We start from the raw sequence: 22,826 nt of genomic DNA on the forward strand, positions 1-22,826 counted from the left end.
TGAAGCCGTGAGTCCTAAATACTGTTTCACAATTAATTACGGCAAGAAAAAAAGCCAAGCAGAGACAAGATTCTTTTTGCAGTAATTATACCAAAGGATACGAATTTACTCTGCCCTTACTAAGCTTTCATCACATTTACTTAATTAACTCCATTAAGAAACGGTCCAACTGGAATAGCAAGGAAACTCACCAGGTCCCTAAGCAGTGGTCTTAACCCTCCTGTGCAGCAGGTCCACCAGTTAGACCAACTTCTACTGTAAGGGTCTGAATATACTCGGCTTCCATTGTGGGTATAGAATCAAGTCCTTTTTTAAAAGGATGCCAGGACTTTCCCTTTGTGCTCTTGTATTTGAAGAAGTCTTCTGAGCAACCTCAAATGTCTTCCCCTGGTATTTCCTCATGTACAAAGTACGAGATTACAAGTGTAGAAAAACGTCTTGACAATCAGATTTCAAGTCTAGTGGCAGAGAAGATTCCATACAGCTGTAATCAGGATAACAAAATCCTAAAAGAAAAGTGTGCAACCTTTACAGTCGCTTGTGCTTGGCTTCCTACACTTTTGCACTCCTCACTAAAGCCCAAAAAAGTCAACTCTCTTACATTTATAACACCCAATATGTGCTGCAGAGATTGAAGATAACCGTTTCTGTCTGGCAGGCACGCAGAATTGAGTTTGCATTTCACATGACCACATCTAGCTCCTGAATCAATAATTCCTGAGCTGCCCTTCCAAATCAGCGTGTCCGATTGCTGAAGCAAGAACACAAACACGGGGGGAAGCCTCGCAGTGTGTCCACAGAGCAGACATCGGTATGCATGAACGCACGCAGCTACACGTGTTGGACGCACACCACCTCAAAAAAGAAAAGAAAATCACAAATGCGCATTTCAACCAACCCACACAGGCTTCTCTGCTTCTCTCGCTCTCTCCGGTCTCCATCAAGGTAAAATGCCATCCATCACACAGGATGGAAGATTACTCACATTTCTCCTAATCATGGCCAAATCAGACTGGATGGCTCTCATGTTTGGGAGGGAGCCTCAGTGTTCTCTTTGCATACAAATGACAAACGTCTCCCTCTCAATTTGCTTTCTCCTTGATGAAAGCGACGCCAGCTGACTAGCGAAGGGAGAGGTGTGTAAAGATGCTGGAGCAGGAGAGGAATAAGATCCAGTCCCGCACACCCAGTGACATGGTAGTAATCCAAGATCATGTAGTACTCTACAGTCATCTTTTTTCTTTTTCTTTCTTGCAGTAATGCAGTAACAAGTCGGTGTCAGCCGGATTAGATGAACAACAGATCTGATAATAAACCAAACGTATTCACAAAAGCAATGCCGTTGGTTTGACTGGATTAAAGCACTTACGACTGGGTACTTATTTTTGTCATGATAATGCTGCAATCGTCAAATTCTCCATGATGCCACATCACTTCCACGACAAACCGGAGAGAGAAACGGGTTGCCTGACAGGCCGTTAACAAGCCAGCAGGGTAGAAGGAATTCTCAAACCACTTGGAAGTAGAAAAATGGCAATGATAATTCTATTAGAGAACCGAGTGTATATTTTCTACCAGCCAACCTGGGACACTGTCTTAAGCTCAGGTAGAAAACATCTGAGGCCCCAGAAAGAGCACGTCGGATACAAACAAACGATTCAATTGAAGAACCCGGCACACAGTGTGTGCAATGAAAATAAAAAGCAGCAGCAGTTCTAAAAGTCATTAAATCTCATCTGCAAACCCGTCCCCCCGGGCCCACCCTCCGAAGCCTCGCCCACAAAATAATCAATACAAACAAATACAAAGAACACGTCTACTGCTAGCACAAGTAGCCGGAGGACTCCACGGACGGGCAATCAGGGCAAGGCGCTCGTTTGAGAAATGCTGCTGGGTTCCTTGATCTTAGCAGTCAAAATAATGAGAAAAATCTTAGTTCTACAGAAAGAATTGAGCTGTAAAAAAAAAAATCCTTTAACGCCTTATCCCGGCACGGATAAATGAAAACAACAATCTTTGATAATAGTCACATTTTAGATCAAATTTCAGAGTTGAAACACTTTATGGAATTGCAGGCAAATAAAATATGTCTGTCATGAATAAATAAAACAAAAAGTGAACGGCGTGAAAGTGTCAGCGGACAGCACAGAAACCGGCCTTAAAAAAAAATGGAAACAAATGAGAAGAGGATTTTAAAACAGCTTCCAGCAGCCCGCTCTCTTTGGCTAATGAAATATCTAATGCATTTAGTTTCCTTTGTTAGCACCTGCCTCCTTGGAGACATGTTCCTCCTCTCCAAAGCTAAATTACTTGGTCTCAAAAGAGCGAGACGGAGTAACCAGGAGGCCAAGTCAAGCGTATTTTCAGGAAAAGGATGACAAGCTCATGCCAGAGAGCCGAGGCGGCGAATGATTTATTTTTTTATTCACAAACGTGGCAATGGCAGAAGCTCGCGTGAGCTGAACAGACAGGCCACAGTTTACCGACTACACTCGGCCCACAGAGCCACTTTAACCACTTTGCAAAACCCCTCTCCTTCACTGTGCTGTCTTGTAGAAACGGCTCAGAAGTGCATCATGACCGAACACCGCCCACCTAGACACACCGTAAAGACATGCTTTTTTTTTTGCTCTTTGTGGGATGATTTAAATTGCTGCAGGACAGAGTTTGTGGGTGCCGGGCAACAGCATGCAGTAAAAAAAGAGGAATCGGAAGGTGCATTTCTGTGTGAGTAAAAATGCCAGATCTGTATGTGATTTGCATGTTTGTTCCCCCTTTCGCTCCTTTCCAAAGGAGTTACTAACTTGAGACAATAGGCATGATTTGTTCACCAAATAAATAATATAGGGAACGGTTACATGGCAAGAAGGTGGTGCAAGTTCATCAATCCAATTTAAGGATAAAGTTATGAATATAACTCACTTTTAGAATAGAATGGAATACAGAACTCTCACTGCTTGTAATATGTATATGATGGTAATAATATCCTTGATAATTAAAGCAATTACAACAATTTGGGCCTCAACTCACAAATGTATCTGTAATCTATTTCTGTCTCAATTTTAATCCAGACAGAAATCTCATCAAATCTTCTGAAAAACGCAGCAACATTATTTGTTGTTAAATATCAAAATGCTTTTCACAAAATCCTTCCATTCAAACAAGGTGCAAACGCATGACCAGCGTTCGGACTGGAGCTATCAACAAAGGGAAATCCACAGGAAAAAGAGCGCTCGGGATCAACGCAGGCACTCCTTGTCATTATATTGATAACTTGCATTAAAGTCATTCATCAGCGACTTAATCAAGAAGAGTCTGCTGAGAGAAATCCACTTTGCCATTATGATTGCCTGGCGAGCGAGGAGATGAATGTATTATCATCAGAGCGGAGTTGGAATGTCTCCGTGCGCCCCCCACGTGTTGCTCGGTCAGTCAAGACGTCCAAGCCACTCACCGAGCACGCCGAGCCGGTAGTTCATGGTCACCACGATCACGTTGCCGTAGGCCGCCAGGACGCTGGCATCAAACATGTTTCCGGTGCCCTCCATGTAGGAGCCGCCATGGATGAACAGCATCACCGGCTTCTTCCTCCGGTCCCGGATATCTACACGCACAAAGAGGAGAAAAGACAGCAATCGTTAATAAGTGTATTCACACCTCACAAATTGACTCTGAACACATAGTGTTGGACCAAAATATAATGCTGAACAAATTGCTGGGCTGGATGAGAATAGTTTTCTGTTCCCTGCAGCTGTACGTCTGCTCTAAAACGGGAGATTCAGGTAATTTAGATTTCAGGGGAGGATTCCAGCGGCAGAAAAGACGCCACGGCAAGAGTCCAATAAAACGTTTCCAGGGAATTAAAGCAATAATGTCTGCAGACAATCGCGGGGTAGCGTAGCATATTGGAGACGGGCTATTTCACACAGAGGCCCAGATTGGCGCAACGCTGATGAGCTCAAAAGGTTAAGCGCAATTTGATGGCAGAAATAAGTAATTAGTTCAGATGAAGAACTTACAAAAGTGTGGGGCGAGCACAAGCATTTAGAGCTCAAGGGTTTGGTGTCAAAGCTCGCCCCAGAGAGCCCTCTGTTGCAAAGAAAATATGTTTCAACACTGTAAGAAAAGAGCTCAGGGACGACAAAAAAAAAACAGGCCACTGTGCAGCGCAAGGGCAATTTACTGGTTTAAAAAAAAAGCCCCAGTGTGACATCTGGAGTTACTGTGCGTTAAAACAAAGTGTGCTAAGAGAAAAGCCACGGTCTGAAGAACATCCGGTGTGCCACCAACAGATAATAAATGGCCCCTGGCTCTTAATATATCATGTCTTCTGTGAATTTCCATAATTTCCTCATTTTATTTTGCACGTTGGAACTTGGAACTCCCATAAATGCAAATAGCAAGTCGCCCTGAGCGGCGGGGACAACTTTGTCGACCTATTTCTGGGTCGATTCCCCCCGTGGGGAATCTCTAGAAAACACTGCTTTCTCCGAGGCCATCATTTCTTTTTGCGCTGGCACAAATTGTTTGTGGATACTGCCTTAAGGTTAGAAATGGAAAGATAACAGAAAGGTTCCATGTTAAAAAGTAATTTTTATCATTGGGATGGATGACAGCAAGTTGGTTCTTGGGAGGTACTTTGAGCCTTACATTGTTATTCTTAAAACATGAAAGTGCTTCCCCCGTTCCTAACACACTACAGTAAGTCATTCTCCTTTTTAGATACATTAACAGTTATGTAGTATTCTTGAATACCATTGAAAAGAGATAAATCACTTTCATCTACACAGTAAACAGGAAAATTTCACGCAAGCTGAGGGTTAAAAATCAAATCGGCGTTCATTAAAACTATGATAAAGCGTCCTGGGATCGGTCTTTCCAAATGCATGCAGAATACTTCAGAGTCCATGTCAGATGCTGTAACATATGGCTGCCAGCGCAGGGCTGTGTTCATACGGCCTGGTCCCTGAAGGGCCCTCGTTGGCCTTTGAACCAGTCCCCCCCCCCCAGTGACCGAGAGCAATGATACTCCTGCCAGGAGCCTCCAGTAGCATATGGCGCACAAGACTTGGAACCGTGGCACGGTGGCAGATCCTGTTGGTTTCTATGTGTGTGTGTGTGTTTGTGTGTATGTATATATGCCTGGGGATATGAAAGAGTAGTAGTGCAGATAGCATCTGTTTTAAGGGAAAAGAGATGGAGGGTGTCTAATTCCTGCAAAACCTGCTTCTGTATTTATACACAAACACACGCAGGGCAGAGCTACATGTGAAATACCTGCTGAAACATGAAAGGATTCAGCAGAGAATACGCATCCTAAAACCTAGCACATAGCCATACTTTAGCTAAAGTCAGGCAGACACACTCGCACTGGGCGGAGAAATTTACAGGTAGCGGCAAGAGAGCGAGAGTCGCTATGGCAACTGCTTCCCTTAGACTTGTTTCCACCTCTCCTCTCTCACTCCCCCTACATGAGCCACTCTTACGTGGACATAGTGTCATCGACTGTTGCCGTGGCAACGTATTGCTCTTCTGCATTTCTAACCCTGTGATGCCCTTCGACACATCGCTACCTGAATCTCATTTCATTAGGGGCGAACACACAAGCACGCACACACACACCTCTGCATTCTGCATCAGGAGATGAAGACTGACAGCCACTGGCATCATGCGGGACAGGCTGCAGATGCAGTGATGTACCCACCCACACCAGACACAAATGCACACACCAGGCAGGCTGTCACAGTTGACCTGCAGAGTCTGTGTCCGTGGATCACTTACAGGGCCAATTGGTCTGGCATTGTGACAGGACGGACTGAGGCCCTCCAGGGTCTCTCCCTCTCTCTCTCTCTCTCGGTTAAAAAACCTCATTTATCTCTTTAAAATGTGCAAATCTTACGCATCAAGGTCCTTAAAAAAAAAGAAGAATGACTGAAACTAATATCAGCTCTACTAGGAGAATAAGGGGTGGGTGTAATATATTATATCATTTAGTTTTGCTCATAACCCGTCTTCTGAGCAGAACAGCCGCTGTGCTGAATGTATTGTTCTGCGTCCAGACTATACATGCAAAAGCCTCGACAAATCCTTGACATCCTATGTGAGCTTACGGACAGATGGCAAATGCTTCCACACAGACAGGGGCTGCTGCTGCTGCTGCTGCAGAGGCTGACTCACAGTGGCATGGCGTGAGATGTGTTGGACTACTATTTACATGTCGAACTGAAGGAACAGCAGGAGTAAAGTAACAGGTCACCGTCAGTAAAAGACACGACAGAGCTTTTCCCCCTTGATCGTTGGTATACGCTTGGTTTTCCTGATCAGTTGTGGAAAGTAACTACATTTACTCAAGTATATTTAAAAGCACATAAAATAAAATAGAATAATTAATGATGAAATCAGTCAAGGTGAGTTTTTTTGTCGCCTACTTAGATCGGAACACATGTGATTAAACGAGACATTGAGATTTGGCCTCCCTCCCCATGTCACATGCGAGCTCATTAGAATATACCGCTCGTGGCTTAAGAAGCATCTTTGCAAAGGCTTAAAGAGACAGGCGCTAAAACGGGGAGGATGTTTACAGCTATCTTCACTGAGACAGTAAGAGAAAAATAATGTGTTTTTTAATATTAAAGGAAGTAATCAGGTTCTGTCAGAAACCCAAAATACAAATATAAACCACCACTGCTGTTCCTTCACAAAGCCCAGTATGCAGAGCAGAGTGTTTCTCCATGTTCACTTGCAGAATACTTCTCCCACCGCAGCCATTATAGTTAAACCATCAAGTAAAGACGTGAATAGCTACTGAAAAGAAACAGCGACCGGCCAGTCAAGGCTGTGCTCATTGCTAATAACAGCACCTCAAGAACAACACAACACCCAGAAGACCGAGGAGAAGAAATGATTAAATGAAATCCACAATGAAAAAAGGTGAACAAAATAACCAATCAATGCCGCCGACATAAATTGGGTTCTCTGCGATCACAAACAACAACAACAACAACAACGGCAAAGCATGATGGCAGAGAGCAGCTGAGGGCCGGTACCCAGAGGAGCTTAGCACGGCTGCTGATCCTCTCAAGCAGAACGGAGACAATGAGACGATTAGGCCCTGAACTTGTGTGGTGTGTTCCAGCTTACGCGCCGCCCACCGTGGGCCCCTCGGAGACGCCGCTCTGGTCTCCTGATGAGACGCGTCTGCCGCATCGTCACCCGACCGATCGGTCACGGGGGTGGAGCGTGGCCCGCCGCGTCGACATCATCTATGGGGAATGATGTGTGGCGTCGGTAAACACTGACAGCGGAGCGGCAGAGGCGCAGCTGAACTTCGGGGTGTAGCAGGAAGGATAACGGATGAAAAGGCTTAAATTATTAAGTGTAAATTCATATTGTTCAACAGCTCAGGATAAACATGGGATTGACCTCAACTGCATGTTGTCTAGCTCGGCACTGCTGGCAGCTACAACAGCAGACGGCCTGTCGAACAGAAGCCGGCTGAGATATCCTCTACCCAGTTAAACTGAGCAGGGAGAGATGGAGGCGGGACGTACACCCTATAAGAGCGGGGAATGAAAAAAAGATATTGAATCCCAATGGAGTGGAAGAAAAACTCAAGGTGGAGTTTTATGTCTTGTCAAAATTAGCATTTTAATTTCTCCCATAAAAGCATGACTCTCTTTTTCTTACTTGTCAACCTGTTTGCGTTTGGATGGATTGTGCAGGGAGCGTGTGTGCTGAAGCACGTGTGGGTGTGAGGAGGTGGGGGGTAAATATTGACCTTTTACGCCGAGGTACCAAGCTGTAATAATAGGGAAATTGCTCACAGAAAATGATGAACTGTCATCTGTGTGCAAATACAGAGAAGCTCTTTGAACTAGTGGTCTAATTAACAGAAAGGTTACTATGTTGAAAATATTTTAACAGTGTAATGGAAGGAATACATTTCTGTATTTCTAGACCTGTAATTTCAATCTTGATGGATTAGATTTACTACAAATCTCTGACCAAGACGAGAAGCTTAACAAATGTGTAGCTATAAATATCTAAAAAGGTAAGATATTCTCTGGGATAAGGTTTTGATATGCCATCGCATTCTTCTGATTAAAAACACAAATCGGGAAAGTGAAATATTTCTAAATAAGTGAGCTACAAGCGTGTAAAAAAAAAAAAAGTTTAACAGTATCAAACATTTCTGATGTGCCAAAATGGGAAATCTCAACGATTAGATTATGATGGATCTGTAAGAATGGCTGATTCTAATCCTATTTTGCAAACAGAGAGCAAAAATAACAAACTACTCACAACTGAGTGTGTGTGTGTGTGTGTGTGTGTGTGGGGGGGGGGGGGGCTCAATAGTAGGTCAGCGGCAGGCCGATGTGATGGAGGTGGAGACAGCCACTGTGTGATGAATGGGATGTGATGAGATGCACAGCAGCAGAGCTGGCCTATAGGCCACCGAGCAGGGCTAAGGCTTAATCGTTAGAGCACAATGGATGAAGGCAAAGGCCACACTGATTGCATCTGGGACATGCGTGAGTGTGTGTGTGTGTGTCCTTGCACTGGTGTTATAATACTTGTTAGAATCAGCAGGGTGTCTGGATAGGGGGAATGAGCTTTTTCAACCAAAGTGAAGAGAGAAAAAGGAAGACTTTGCCTCCCTTTTCAGGGGTGGGGTTTCAAAATGTGTTTTTTGTATTTCTGCTAATTGATGAAGACTGATGAGTTCATACATATCCAAACAATCCAGCGTACAAAAAGAGGCTAACAACAACAGGGTTCTGTGCTCTAGTGCATTGTGAGCCTCTTTCCACGCGGTTTCAAGTACCCACTATTATATGAAGACAATAAACAAATATTTATATTTCTTATTTTCTTAGATGGTGTTTGGTATTTTTCTTAATAGCTTTTTGCGTCAATCAAGTCTATTTTCCCACCATAAAAACCCTTGTTATTTTTACAGTGTCCCACTGCTTCTAGCTTCAGCACCGTGTTCCCACTGCTTCTAGCTTCAGCACCATGTTCCCTCTGCTTCTAGCTTCAGCACCATGTTCCTTCTGCTTCTAGCTTCAGCACCATGTTCCTTCTGCTTCTAGCTTCAGCACCGTGCTCCCTCTGCTTCTAGCTTCAGCACCGTGCTCCCTCTGCTTCTAGCTTCAGCACCATGTTCCCTCTGCTTCTAGCTTCAGCACCATGTTCCCTCTGCTTCTAGCTTCAGCACCATGTTCCTTCTGCTTCTAGCTTCAGCACCATGTTCCTTCTGCTTCTAGCTTCAGCACCGTGCTCCCTCTGCTTCTAGCTTCAGCACCGTGCTCCCTCTGCTTCTAGCTTCAGCACCATGTTCCCTCTGCTTCTAGCTTCAGCACCATGTTCCCTCTGCTTCTAGCTTCAGCACCATGTTCCCTCTGCTTCTAGCTTTAGCACCATTCTACTGCTCGCATCAAAATGTTGAAGATAACATTCTAGAACCAAAACATTCTGCAATAAACATTTACCTGGCTCTCAAAAGCCTAAAAACCTGAACCTGAAATGTAGAGGGGAAATGCTTCTGCAAAAGACCAACTCATTTTAAGTCTTTTTTCATGATGCAGGTGCTGAAATACTGTATATAGAAATAAATATCTTTGAGAGTCTGAAACCGCACGCGCACGCTCCTGTTGCCTGTGTTCTCGCGGTTTGCCGGAGCGCATTACACTGGCACTGTGGGGACCAGCATGGAGGGATGATCCTTGCTGCTTTATTGTTTGTACTCTGTCTACAGAGTCGGCTTCCTGCGACAGCGAGCAAACAGCCATCTGACAGCTCAATATGCTTCCAAAAATCAGACCCACAACCCCTCGAGCTTAAAAATAAGATAACAAAGCTGGCGCATGTGTCCACAGCATCCATCTTGAACTGTAAAAAAATGATCACTGCCATTATATATATTGGTTTACAAAATACTCGAATGTTGTCCACAGTTTTTTAATGATCACTGCGATCATATGCATAAACATTGTTCTCACGGACAGTTTTCATAACAATAGTAGCAGGCTGGTGATTTCACAGAGCACCTGCCCTCTTTTGTATTTAAAGCTCAACACCTCCTGTGCCTCCTCTCCTTTCCTCAATTTAGACAGTAATGCTTCTTTTCTTCAGCAGATTAAGCAGAGCGAGGGAGGAAAATTTTTTTTAAAAAAGAGACCAGTTGAACCGCTGGGAATAAGACTAGCCGCCCTGACCCGTCTTACAACAACAGGCGCTTATTGGCCTCAATAACATCTCCAAAACACAAGTGCTCCTCTCTACTTCCTCCTGCTGTCCATCTATGGCTCCCTTGCTCTCCACCAGCTCTTCGCCTCTCCCTTCCTCCACCAGCGAGGGCTCTCTTCTCTTCCTGTCGCGCTTCCTTTTCGCTTTCAATTAAGCTTGCATTCTTCATCGTCCTCCTGCAGCCACCAGCCTGGCCTCGCTCTCATCCTCCCCACTTGTGGGTGTTCTGATCTGCATTTTCTCTACTATCACCTCTTTCTTCTCATCTCCCGCTCTTCCTGCCCTCTGTCCACCACCTGCTATCCGCTAGCTGTTAGTCTCTAGTTTTATTGCAGTCATAGTTACTCTCTCTCTCTCTTTGTTTGTCATCTTTTTCTCATCTCTCTGTCATAGGATTTGGTAGCTCTCCTTCTGTTAAATTTCACTCATCCACCATCCTTTTCTCCATACTATGTTATAAATATATGTTGGATTAGGATGCCTTTTTATTTTGCTCACTATTAGGGAGCGGATCAATTCCTCAAATTACACACACACACACACACACACACACACACACACACACACACACACACACACATCTTGCTGTCCTCCGAAATGCCACTGTGACAAAGACGATACAATCACAGGCATTGTCCTCGTTTTCCCACTGCCTCCTCTCTCTTTTCCCCAAAACAGGCTTCTCTTTTTTCCACCTCCTTTTCTTTGAGCCTTAAGCCTTTTGGACTTCCGTTGAACCGTCCCCCCTTTCTTCCTCGCCACATTCTTTATGTTTGACGAAATGCCCCGGTTTGTAAGTGGGTTCCAGTGCTTGTTTCACTGCCTCAGTCTTAACACTCACTGCCTTGTTTAAAGCAATATCTAAAAACAAAAACACACAATAGCTTGTGGGATAAGTACAATATATATATATAAAATAGTATCACAATAGTAATGGCTGTCTACTAATAAAGTCCCAAACTACTGTCTGTGGATGTATTGAGTACAAGATAAATGATGAATTTGTTACATGAGAAAACACAAACTGTCCGGCTATCCGTCTGTCCGTACTAAATACTCCCTAATTTTATTCTGCTTCACTTCACCTGGCTCTGCAGCAAGCATGTCCACGTATGGAGCCAGGATTTGGGAGAGGTTTAAAGCTTCAAATGGATCATTCCACAGGGGTAAACATCCAATGAGCTTCTTTTTTTGGCCACTGCTGTGTGCCATTTTCCATTACTCTTAACCACATACACACATATTTATACATCTGAACAAATTTCATAGGTGTTCCTTTCTATTACATAACGCAAATGATTCAAATAGACCTTGTGGTTGCAGAGATATACTCTTTTAAAAATATGCAAACTATAAGCAGAGGCCTAAAAAATGGCAGGTTTTAACCGGTTAAAGCCCATTCTAACGTATTTCCTTAAGACCATCTAAAATATTCTTTAAATATTGTCTGAACTCCCTTTTCCTCAAAAACTTTCTAACATTATGGCTTGAATATAATCCTAAATCCTCTTTCTCAAAGACCATCCGCACTCCTTATATGTATTGAACAGATATAGGCTTACTAGCAGGTGCAGGTGAGCATTTCCAGAGAGCAGGCAGACGGGAAAGCAGGCAGGTAAAGCGACATGAAACACGGTGATGGTCGGGCCGGCAGCGAATGGAACCGGGCCACCTGGTGTACTCAGAGGCTGATGTGGGGAAGAGTTGCAGGTGAGCAGGTAGACGGAAGTACGGAGCACCTCAAGTGGGAACAGGTGTGCAGATGGACGGGGCATTAAGGCAGAGAAGGGACAGCGAGATACGTGGGTGTGTGTTTTTGTGTCATAGGTGCAATAGGTGGAAACAATCCTGGATCTGGCTTTGGGTTTAATACTTGAGTGCACAGAATGTAGCAATATGGATTTTTCTATACTGCATCTATGGTGGGATATTACTCTTAGGAACTGCAAGGGATCAATTTCAAAAGGCTCTCAAGCAATCAAATATGCTCTATGTACGCATTTCTTTCCTTCGCATCAACACATTTGTGTACGTATATGGCATAATCATCCCCGGTCCAGCGTTCCTCTCCGTCTCTCCTCCTCCTCGTCTATCCTCATGTAACCTCTCATTATCCCCAATCCACCTCTCCCCGCCTTTCTGCCCCCGCTGCTCCCCTCCCTCCTACACTATAGCAATCTGGTCATTACCGTGACTGCCGTTCCAAGCCCTGGTTTCACAGGGTGTCCGAGGTCTAATTGGGACTGAATGAGTGTGTGTGTGTGTGTGTGTGTGTGTGTGTGTGTGTGTGTGTGTGTGTGTGTTGTAAGGCCCTTACTGACACAATCCAGGGGCTGGCTTATCCATCCCCCCTATAGAGATGGACTCTAACTGAGTTTTGACATACATACATACATACTCACTTGAGCATATTACTCCAACACTTCACATGCTTATAGTACTACGTAAGTGTTATATGTATACAAACATATTAACAAACTGTGCTTCCTTTGTTTTACGATTTGTATTGTGTATGGAAATGTTTTTCGAGTGGAGCTCCACTGGTTTTCTGGGACGTTTGGTCCAGGAAGTGTCATGGTGTGTTTACAGTTTTCACCCTGCGTGCCATCCGTTTTAGATATTCTTTATTTGCAAGCTGTTTTTGTGGATTTTGTGCTTGCCTTGTTTCAAAAACACAACGGCTCTGCGTAAAAAATCTTTTAAAATGTTTTTTCACGGCGGAATCTGTCTGCCATCCCCTCTGTCTGCTTCTCTCTCCAACAGCTTGACGTTATTTCACCAGATTGACAGAATAGCAGCAGGGGGCGGGGCTTTGCAAAGGGTTAATTGACAAAAATATGAGATATTCGACTGTTGTTTGTAAGGGACTGCAGAATAAAACTATATTTCTGGAACATTTACATAAAAGTATAACAAACAATGTATTTTCTGAATGATAAACATGCATTGTATTCTGCACATTTGCATGGTTACATACATAGCATAAGAAGATGTGATTTTCATGTTTTGTTATCCGTGGAGTACATTATCTGTTGGGTGAAATGTGTGATTTCTATTTGTGCAGGTTTAGTTGAAGGGAAAGGAGCAGAGGAACGATAAAATGTGTGTAGAGAACTCCGTGGTCGACTTGGACATAAGAGTTCCCAATTCTGTCAGACTCTCCATCTCATACAAAACAATACCTCCTTAATTGGAGCACCACCGTGACGGCTGCAATACGATTAAGGTGAAAACACGGCGAGTACAAATGGAGAAAGAAACAACGCATCTTGAAAAAAGAAGTGGCCCTTTTGTAGTCGGTGGAACTGTTCTGACTTTGCTCAACATGTAACGGCAAAAACTGCATGTGTGTGCAGATAAATGGCTGTTCCTTCTCGCCGCGTTCAGTATATCGGTGCCTTACATGAGCGTGCGTTTCCTTAGCAGATACACCTGCGTTGCCAGGAGCCGGGCTTCCTTTCACCACAGGGTGTGTGTGTGTGTGTGTGTGTTTCATCTGTAATCAAACATTTCCACATGCACCGCGATCATCCTGTTTGTGCTCCCTGTCACCCTGGGAGGGGGATATGGATTATCAGCAGCCACTTATCTCGTCTTGTCTGCCCTGACAGTTGACCTGATGGTGGAGCAGCAAATTCTGCCTGTGCTACAGAGCTGTCAGACCTCCAGCGCTGATTGGTGATGGTAACTCAGATTCACTGCAGCCACGTTTTTCTGCAACTAAACCAAAATGGCCGCGGGCTAACAACAACGTCTTGGTGTTTACTATCCAGACGGAGAACGACCAACGGAACCTTTTCACCTGTATTCTGGTTTGATCGCATCTATTCCATGTAACGATCCGGAGTCTAAAATGAGCTGTTTGGCTCCCCTTCAACAAACTGACAGATAGATGTACCTGTCTTTTAGACACTACTTCTGTTTTTGTAGGTCTAGTATATTAGAATATGTCCTTTACTCTGCATACATTGTATTTCCTTTTATAATATCGACCACCGTTAACGGGTGAGTTTGATCGTTGGCAAATATAATGAATTTTCAGAATCCAGAATATTTATCTCAAATTTATCTCAAATTGTAAATACAGTAATCACTTGGGCCAAATAGGCTTGAATTCATTTCAATTGATGAATAGATGTGGTTTGCATCAAATACCATTTGAAGTGTCAGTGTTTTTATTTTTAATATCCAATATAAGTATTTCGGTGTTCTGTTCTGAAATTGTTATGTTTAATATGCATTAAATATGTACTAGTCTAAGTACAGTTCCACAACAATAATCTGAATATATGAAGACAGGTTGAAGATTCCTTTCATTTTTGACATATTGGAGTTGGAGATAATTGCCATGTTTTAAGGCATAAAAGTTCTATATATCCGGCTATGAATAATATATGAATAAACCCCTCAGTAAACCCCTTATAATATATATAATATCTATAATAATATAGAGAGCAATGCAATTGAGAGTTGAGGGTGTAAGCGGAACTCAAGCGGAGATTAGAGGATTTTGGAAAAAAACACCAAAGATGTATCATAAAATGATATATATTTTGCAAGCCGATATGGGTTTATATCAGCGCTATCAATAGAAAAAAGACTAAATTTGGGATTTTAGACAGAATATTGTGGACTTTAGACACTGTTCAACTAGCGACTCTTCCTGCTGTCCTCGTGCACTTTGCTCTCAACTCTCCATCATTTGACGGCTGTGTTTAAAGTGCCAACAATCTCATGACATTTAGCCAGGACGTTTTCCAAACCACTGTCTTTTAGGGACATAGTGGTGGTCCTCTGCAGAAAGTGGTCCGTCTCCCACTTGGAGGAATTCCTCTGCACAGTTCTCTGCTGTATGTCGCGCCTCTGTTTGTTTTACTCCTAATGCAAAAAGCTCTCTCCGTCTTCGACAACCGGCTCGGTCTCTCCCATCTAACTGACGGCAGCACGTGGCGGTTTACTACATTAAAATAATTTATTGCATTAAACGCAACCACAATAATAATTAACACGCTCATTTTGACAGCTAGTTTATAGGGTTATAAGATATTACCCCAAAACGTCCCTATTTCATTACATTTTTGTTGTTGTAACGGTTTTCTTACATTTTGTATATTTTAGAGTTAGACGATATGAAATGGTAACTAAATCAAGTAAACACCATAATGTGTTTTTAACATTCACAATGTCTCTCTTTAATCATATTTCCAGCCCTCCTCTGCAGTGGGTGGAATTTAAAACCATTTGGCAGGACGGGGTGAAAAGGAGTGAATACCAGAGGGTCCATGGCTGTGTCCTGCTCTTAAGCCTCCTCCACCTCTGCACCACCACCTCTTCATCCATTAAGCCTCCTAGGGCAATTCTCTACATCTGCAATACGGCATCATGGGAATAAACAAAGCAAACATAAATAGCAGAAATGCCATTGAGGAGGTCAGCTGAGTATCACTGATCTGGCTCCAGTTTCTCCCTGTTTTCTCCTTTGCTACCTTATAGCTATTTGACCTGGCAATAAACCGCAACAAATAAGTGCAAAAAAAAACAACTTGTGTTGAGCTTTTTCTCAAACGCTAAGCTCGCTGACAGGCGACACGGCGTCGACTATCTCTTTCTTTCCCCCGTCTCCGTCTCTCTCGCCCGCTCTCTCTTCCGTTGCCTTCCGATCCTTTTCATCTCCTCCTTACCCTCAGCCTCCCTCCTTTCCCTCCTCCTCGCTTCCTTTGTCTTGTCAAAAGGTTTCAAGCTCAATAAAATACTATCCGTCAGTGAGCGATGGAGTGGGTGTGTTCGACGCGATATCGACACGACGTGGGCCGAGCCTCCGAGGTAACGGAAGAGCGCTGGGACGACAGCAAATGGCCGACGGGCCCATGGAGAGACGGAGACAGGCAGAAGTCAAAATAAAGTTGGTTTGACAGAACCGTTGATTCTTTTCTGCTCTGTGCTGGTTTTTGTGCTACGCTGTGCTACTCCATGACACCTTTTTCTTGTTATATTTTGCATTTCCATGGAGTCATTTTGGCTCTGCCCTTCCTCCTCCTGCTCGCCATTCTCCTTCATCGTTTCTCTATATGCTAAACAACTCTGTCCTCGCACAACCTCATTCCATTTAAATCCTCTTAAAAAGTCATTTGTACTCTGCGCGTAGGGACATAAAAATAGGGAAATGAATGATAGAATGGACGCCGGCCCCCACATTTCTCACTGCTGATTGCTCACAGCCTCCTTGTCTCTTTATTTGCCAATGTTAGAATGTGTATTGTACAGTACGTCCGCGGTGAAACAAAACAAAGCCTCGAGGAAATGAAGAGATTAAGCAGGAGAGCATCTCCTTGGATGCTCCTAATTATATGAAAGAGAGGGAATGTGGGCAAGTTATACTGGCGGGAAAGGGGAGAATATTGGGAGAAATTTGCTTTTGGAGACACAAGCTTGTGTCCAGCTCTCCCACGTCATTCCCCTTGTTCGCCTTCACTGCGAGAGACGCAGCTTTCTCTGGTGCCGCCGATGGCTTTATTGTTGTTCTACGCTCCTCAGACCTCAACCGCTTCATAAATAACCAGCAACAAATACATATTTTCCTGGGACGGCTGCACGGCCATGACGGCTACTTTTGGCCGCTCTGCCACGGATTCAATTAAAAGGCAGAGCTGATTCGGTGAGGCGCGCTCACTCATCCAGACGGAGCAAAACCACTTTCCAGTGGAACAGGAAGTTAATCAACAGCCTGTTTAATAGGGAGCCATTGTTTTTGCTTTGAACACACCGTGGTCGCCAGGGACAGTAACGTCTGTAGATAAAGCTTAACGAGGCTTCTGTGTTCGCTTCGCTACTCATTTCAGAGTTTTATCAAATCCTGGATGAGATGAACAGTGTGAGAGACACATGAATGCTGCACTGGACTGCAGACTGAATCCTGGCCACGGTTCTTCCACTTAAATTGGCATTTATATACTGTGATATTAACTGGAGTAGCAGGATCCAAGTGCAGAGCAGCTGCAATGTTTATCCAGGAAACGTGTTACTGTTCAGATTAGCATGTGTAATAAAACTAATGACTCTTTTCATGAGAAAATCGTGTATCGCATCAACCTGTGAGCGTTTTTTCCACTGATAATAATTGAAAAAATAGGCCTTGTAATGTTAAAAAAAACTTTTAAAGCTGCACCAATCAATATCTGTCATATAAATAATGGATCAAATGATCATGAGAAAGATGTTACTCTCTTTGTGTTTCGAGGCTTTGTTACACTTTCCCTTATGTTCCATTAAGACCCTTTAAAGAAAAGTAACATTTGGATGCTATCCAACAGTAGCGATCTGCAAAAAAGCCATTTGGGTCTAGCAGAGTCCTGATAAAAAAGAATTGTTGTTTACCTGAATGCATCCTCCAAGAAATCAAGGAAGGAATAAGGAAAGGTTTCTCTTACAAGCTCAATTTATGCTATCAGAACAAACCTTATTTCCAAGCACAAAGGAAATCACAATTAACCCTGAAATCCACTTTAGATTATTTTTTGTTTAAAAGGAAGTGTGGGGAGCCGCATGCAATCCCACACCTGGCTCACATAAAACGTAGCCTTGATTTTACATCAAACTAAAGGAAGCTCCATTCGTTCAATAAACATGCACCCAACTAATTGTGTTATTAAAGAAGAGAATCTGCAGTCTACGTTACAAATAACATTTGCTAAGAGATTTGTTGAAAGTAAATGAAAACCATTCACTACTTTGATTGAAGAACGATACACAATAGTAAGACTATAATTAAATACCCGGCTGTATGGTTCGTATTCCTATTGATAGCGATGATAAATATTGAGTGCATTTTTAATCCATCATATGACATGTTACCTTGAAAGGACGAAGCCCATTTAAATGGGAAAACGAAGCTTTCACTCTAAAACTTTTTTCTTTCAATGCCTTTCTGGCACTATTTTCCTCATTTGTCTTTTCATCAGAGCACGAGATCTAGAGGCTCTAATCTGGTTGAATTTGGTGAATGGCTAATCACAATGGATTAAATCATTGTAGGGACCTTAGAGGAGTCGGAAGTGGCTGACTGCATATTGCAGATCAAAGTACTGCTTTATGCCTCCTCTCAAATGACCGAATGTGACCTCTCTAATAAAGGCAGAGGGAGTTTAAGAGATGGAAGAACAGTTGTTATTTATTTATTTTTTTCTAGACATTTTTGTTTCCTATATTGTCAGTATCATCTTTATAGTCAATTTAACTAAATCTGTAAATATGTGTGTTGTTGTAAACACTGGTGAAAGGCTTGCTAGTGCAAGTTTAGCTCTGCACCACACGGATTCATCAGGCATCAAATACCAGAGTTACCAACCAATGATGCTTTTACATTTCTAGGATCACGGTGACATACCACTGCTTACATCTTAATTGTTCAAAATATTAGGGGACTAAAAACGGCAACCATGTTGTCAGAACCAGCAACGACATTTAAAAGTTAGTGATCCCGCTGTAAGCTGAAGTGTCCATGTCGATTTGGTTTTGCTGGAGCGCTTCCTTTCACTGCCTGCATGTGTGCACAGTGTGGCCGTGTTATTAACATTCTGTGTGAGTGAGTCTGAGACATGTGACACTCTTCCTGGCAGAAATATGTTCCAGGTTTGGGGCTCAGGTGGCTCTGGTTTGTCTCTGATCAGAGCTGACACACAGGATGGCAAAGCAACACACTCTCTGTCTCCTTCTTGATTTAACTCAATCTCGCTCTGGTTTGTAATCCTCTCCACACACACACACACACACACACACACACACACACACACACACACACACACACACCTATACACAGCGCTGTGCTCTAAGCCCCATCTTTTTGAACGTCAACATTGAGCAGCGCTACGGCCCAGAAGCCTTTGCTGTATCACATCTGACGCAGAGAGCGAGTCCCACCGCTGCTGCATGACGTCACCTCTCTGGCTCAGGACGCTGCCGTAGGTCCTTACTGCTCCTCTCCAGTAGAGTATTTGCCTTTTTTTTATTTGAATAGAGCACATGAATAGGTTTGCTTGATTTTGGAAAGAGGCGGCTGATACACAGAGATGAAAGAATCTGACAAACTGATTGCACGCCAACAGATAACAGACGGCCACGTTTGTATTAAGGGGTGTTCATTGGGAATTGTCAGTCAAATTAAAGGTGTCGTTTTTTGATGGGGTAAAAAAGGATCACTTAGGATTACAAACGTTTCTTCTTATCCGTTTTTTTTACACCGGAACTCAATCTGTGCAACGGTTCAAAGCATTTCTGGTGGTTGACAGTGAACTGCTTTGGCTCAGGGCGGGAGGGGGCACGGGTCACGCTCATGAGCGACACAGCTTCCAGTGTGTGCATGAATCATTTCCAGCAGGCAGGAAGTAGCAGAAAGGTCACACTGCAAACAGCTACCCGTTGTGCCCTTGCACTGTATTTCTGACACAATGCAGTCACTGTAGAAAAGACGTCCCACTTTGGCCTGGTTTTAGTCACGGACCCAGTTCCAAGTTGTGGGGCTTCCAATGATACTGGTACTGTACTGTCACTCTGCGTTTACCATTGTAGTTTCACAGTAATTGTAATCAGGGCTAAAGTCCTCAACGAGGACAGTTCATGTCCTCTGTATGTAGGTTATTGGAATTTCCTGAAGGAGCAGTTTCATTTTATTCTGCAGCTACAGGACGCTGGTTGTAATATTATTGTTTTTACTAAACGTAAAGATCCACACAAACAAAATACTCTGCTTGTATACATAATATAATTATAAATATGAATGAATGAGAAGAGGTGTCCGATATAGATTTTACATAAAGATTTTTTTTCTTTCTCATGAAATATTCTTGAAATCAAATGTAGTTATTCCCCCCTTAAAAACACCCAGAATATGGAAATACGCTAACATAATTTGTCTCAGAAGCTTAACTGCTGGACCCGAGATGTCTCTCACTTGGACGTGTGCCGAAGGCTCCTGCGGTGCGATTCACTGAGGTGCCTAGTGAGTTACATATTTGATCACGATTGGCTTTCAGACTAGATGTGATCATAAAATCCTGCTCAACGGGGAACGTTTCTCTGTTAATCCCAGAGAATCGTTCCCCCTGCAGCAGATTGATGTGAAAACGGCCTTCTGCTGTCTGTGCACATACATCATGAAGCACAGTGGAGCGCAAACGTCCAAGTGAAGTGAGGATGTTCAAAGGACACTTTTCAGTGGAGGGGAAAGCTGAGTTTGACTCTTCTTAGGCGAAATATAGTCAAATATATTAAATGAAGTGGTCGTGTTAGGGGAAGGCTTTGACAGCATTTAGACCATAACTTATGGAGATGCATTAAAAATCAAAAACTAGCTAAGCAATTTGCAGCCCTGATTAATGGTTAATGCAAAGAAAGAACCACAGGTGTATAAGGTTACAGCATCACTAATCAGGTTTGCCTTTAAGCAAATGTGGGGTGATTGGAACAAAACGTAGGATGAACTTTACCATTATAACATGGAAAGATATTTGGCTGACAGTAATTTATAATAAAACATCAACCTATAATCCCTCTACATTATCAGTCTATTATCCTTTTAATGTCACCATATCACCATTTTTTATAAAAAATATGGCACAGATGTACCATCGTTTATTGCTGTTTTGACTATTGCTATCTATTAATATTGCTATCTCATATAATTATTCATGTATGATTTACACATTTACACAATTAATTATAGTAGCATCAATTTCAGTCTGCTACTAACAAGATACACACATACCATATATTGTTCAATACAACCCCTATATATCAAACTAATAACCTAATAAATACAAAGCTAAATGAGAACAACCAAGATGTTCTAAATCAGGGGTCTCAAACTACGGCCCGACTCGGACTGTCACCCCCGCCACCCCCCACCCCGTTGACCGTAATGGTCTGGCGCGCACCTGATTTGAGTTTGAGACCCCTGTTCTAGACAGAACCCTGACATCTTTTAGTGATTTCTTTTGGTTGGTTGCCTTGTTTTGTGTTGTTGTGGTTATGATAATGACTTCAGTATTATTCGGATCCTGTCTGGTGATCTGACACCAGTGGAACTAACTAGATTACACCAGCGAGACATTTCCAGTGGCAGGGTGGATTACCTGTATTCCCCCCACCTATCTGTCGCATTATGCAAAGAAGGTCATCTACTTCCTTCATGACAGTGCATGTGGTTACTCTTCCTTGTGCAGTCTATTTGTGCATTGTTGAGCCAGACGTGTATATTGTAAAGTATCCATGAATGACTTCATTTCGTCTCTAGTTTCCTACTTTGACCTTAGATGATTTCCAGTTTGGGATTTTGTTGCAGAGTTAGTGAAGAAGGATCAACAGCTCCACATCGAATGTTGTTAATCGTATGTTGTGATGAGGGATGAAATTAATATTCAGAGGAAGGTTAAAAAAGCCTCGTGGCTCGGCTGTTTTTCTGCGTGCTTGCTGACTGAGAAAAGTTGCGTCTGTGCCGGCGCGTTTGATCACCAAGCAAATCCTCTTGTGTCAAACTTCCTCCGACTCCCAACTTTAAAAAAAGACCCAAATCAAAGAGCATCCCGGAGAAAGGGGGGGGGGGGGGAACTCAACCGCACAACCCCCCTCGAAATAGCACAAAGAGAAATACGTATCCCATCATCATCTTTCATCACTCATCTTTTTCTCCGAGAAGCAAGGGTGAGAGCGCCGATGAAATCACCTCCACAGTGTAATGTTCCAAAGTAAGTAACAAGTGTCCTTGAATTTTTATTTTGGTCCTTCCTTGATTTGATGTTATCATCATTGACTTAGCTCAGTATTTGTGTAGGTCCTTACTCAATAGCAATTTCATCTTTGAGCTGAGGCTTGAGGCGCAATAATAACGCACCTCATTGCGTAATCTGCTCTCAATAGGTGCTTTGTTGCGCCGGCACAATGCTGTTAGTTGGCCAATGTATTTTCAAAGGCACATTGGAGATGATATGGCGCCTCGCTTTTGTTTGAGAGCCGGGTGTCGACCTCCGGTAAACACAAACCACTGGTTGTCGAGGATTTTATAATGACGGTCTGGGTCTCATCAGCCAGGCCTTATGTAAGGCTATTATGATCATTATTATTATTAGGCTAGGATTTGCATAGGAAAAAGTCAGCAATGGTCAGCACATACACTTACACCAACACATCGGTATGCATCTCATATCCAGAGTCCCACCCAAGAGATGTTTGACTTGTGTGTCTGTGTGTGTGTGTGTGTGTGTGTGTGTGTGTGTGTGTTTTCCACTCTATGTGTACACAGCCCCCAAAAAGACTTCAAAACAAGAAAAAAGGAAAAACATGCAACAAAAATACCTTCGTCTCGAGGCTTGTTCATTGAAGATTCATCGTGTTTTTTTGTGAGCGGACCTAGGGTTAAGAAAAAAAGGGGGGAAAAAGAGAAAAGAGAAAATTCAAAAAAGATTACTGGCAAAAACGGAAAAAAAAGAATATCAAAAAAAGAAAAGAAGAAAGAGCAAAAAGGACAAATCAGCAAGAGTTCATGGTTTGCTTATTGTTTTGTGTTGGGTTTTTGTCTTTAAAAAGAG

The 22,826-nt window shown here is 43.0% G+C and overlaps 1 protein-coding gene across 4 annotated transcripts in view; it reads right to left on the reverse strand.

Annotated features, from left to right (window-relative positions):
* The window catches only part of nlgn2a (neuroligin 2a), a 147,392-nt gene that overhangs the window by 50,714 nt on the left and 73,852 nt on the right, over positions 1-22,826 (reverse strand). For 2 of the 4 annotated variants that reach the window (XM_040179584.2, XM_040179581.2), the window contains 2 exons: positions 22,594-22,647; positions 3,455-3,604 (listed from right to left, as the gene is read on the reverse strand). In XM_040179584.2, coding sequence (XP_040035518.1) covers positions 3,455-3,604; positions 22,594-22,615 — 172 coding nt within the window. In that variant the 5' untranslated portion in view covers positions 22,616-22,647. 4 annotated transcript variants of the gene reach the window in all.

The sequence above is a fragment of the Gasterosteus aculeatus genome, chromosome 7 (genome assembly GCF_964276395.1).
Source record: "Gasterosteus aculeatus chromosome 7, fGasAcu3.hap1.1, whole genome shotgun sequence".
Classification (NCBI taxonomy): domain Eukaryota; kingdom Metazoa; phylum Chordata; class Actinopteri; order Perciformes; family Gasterosteidae; genus Gasterosteus; species Gasterosteus aculeatus.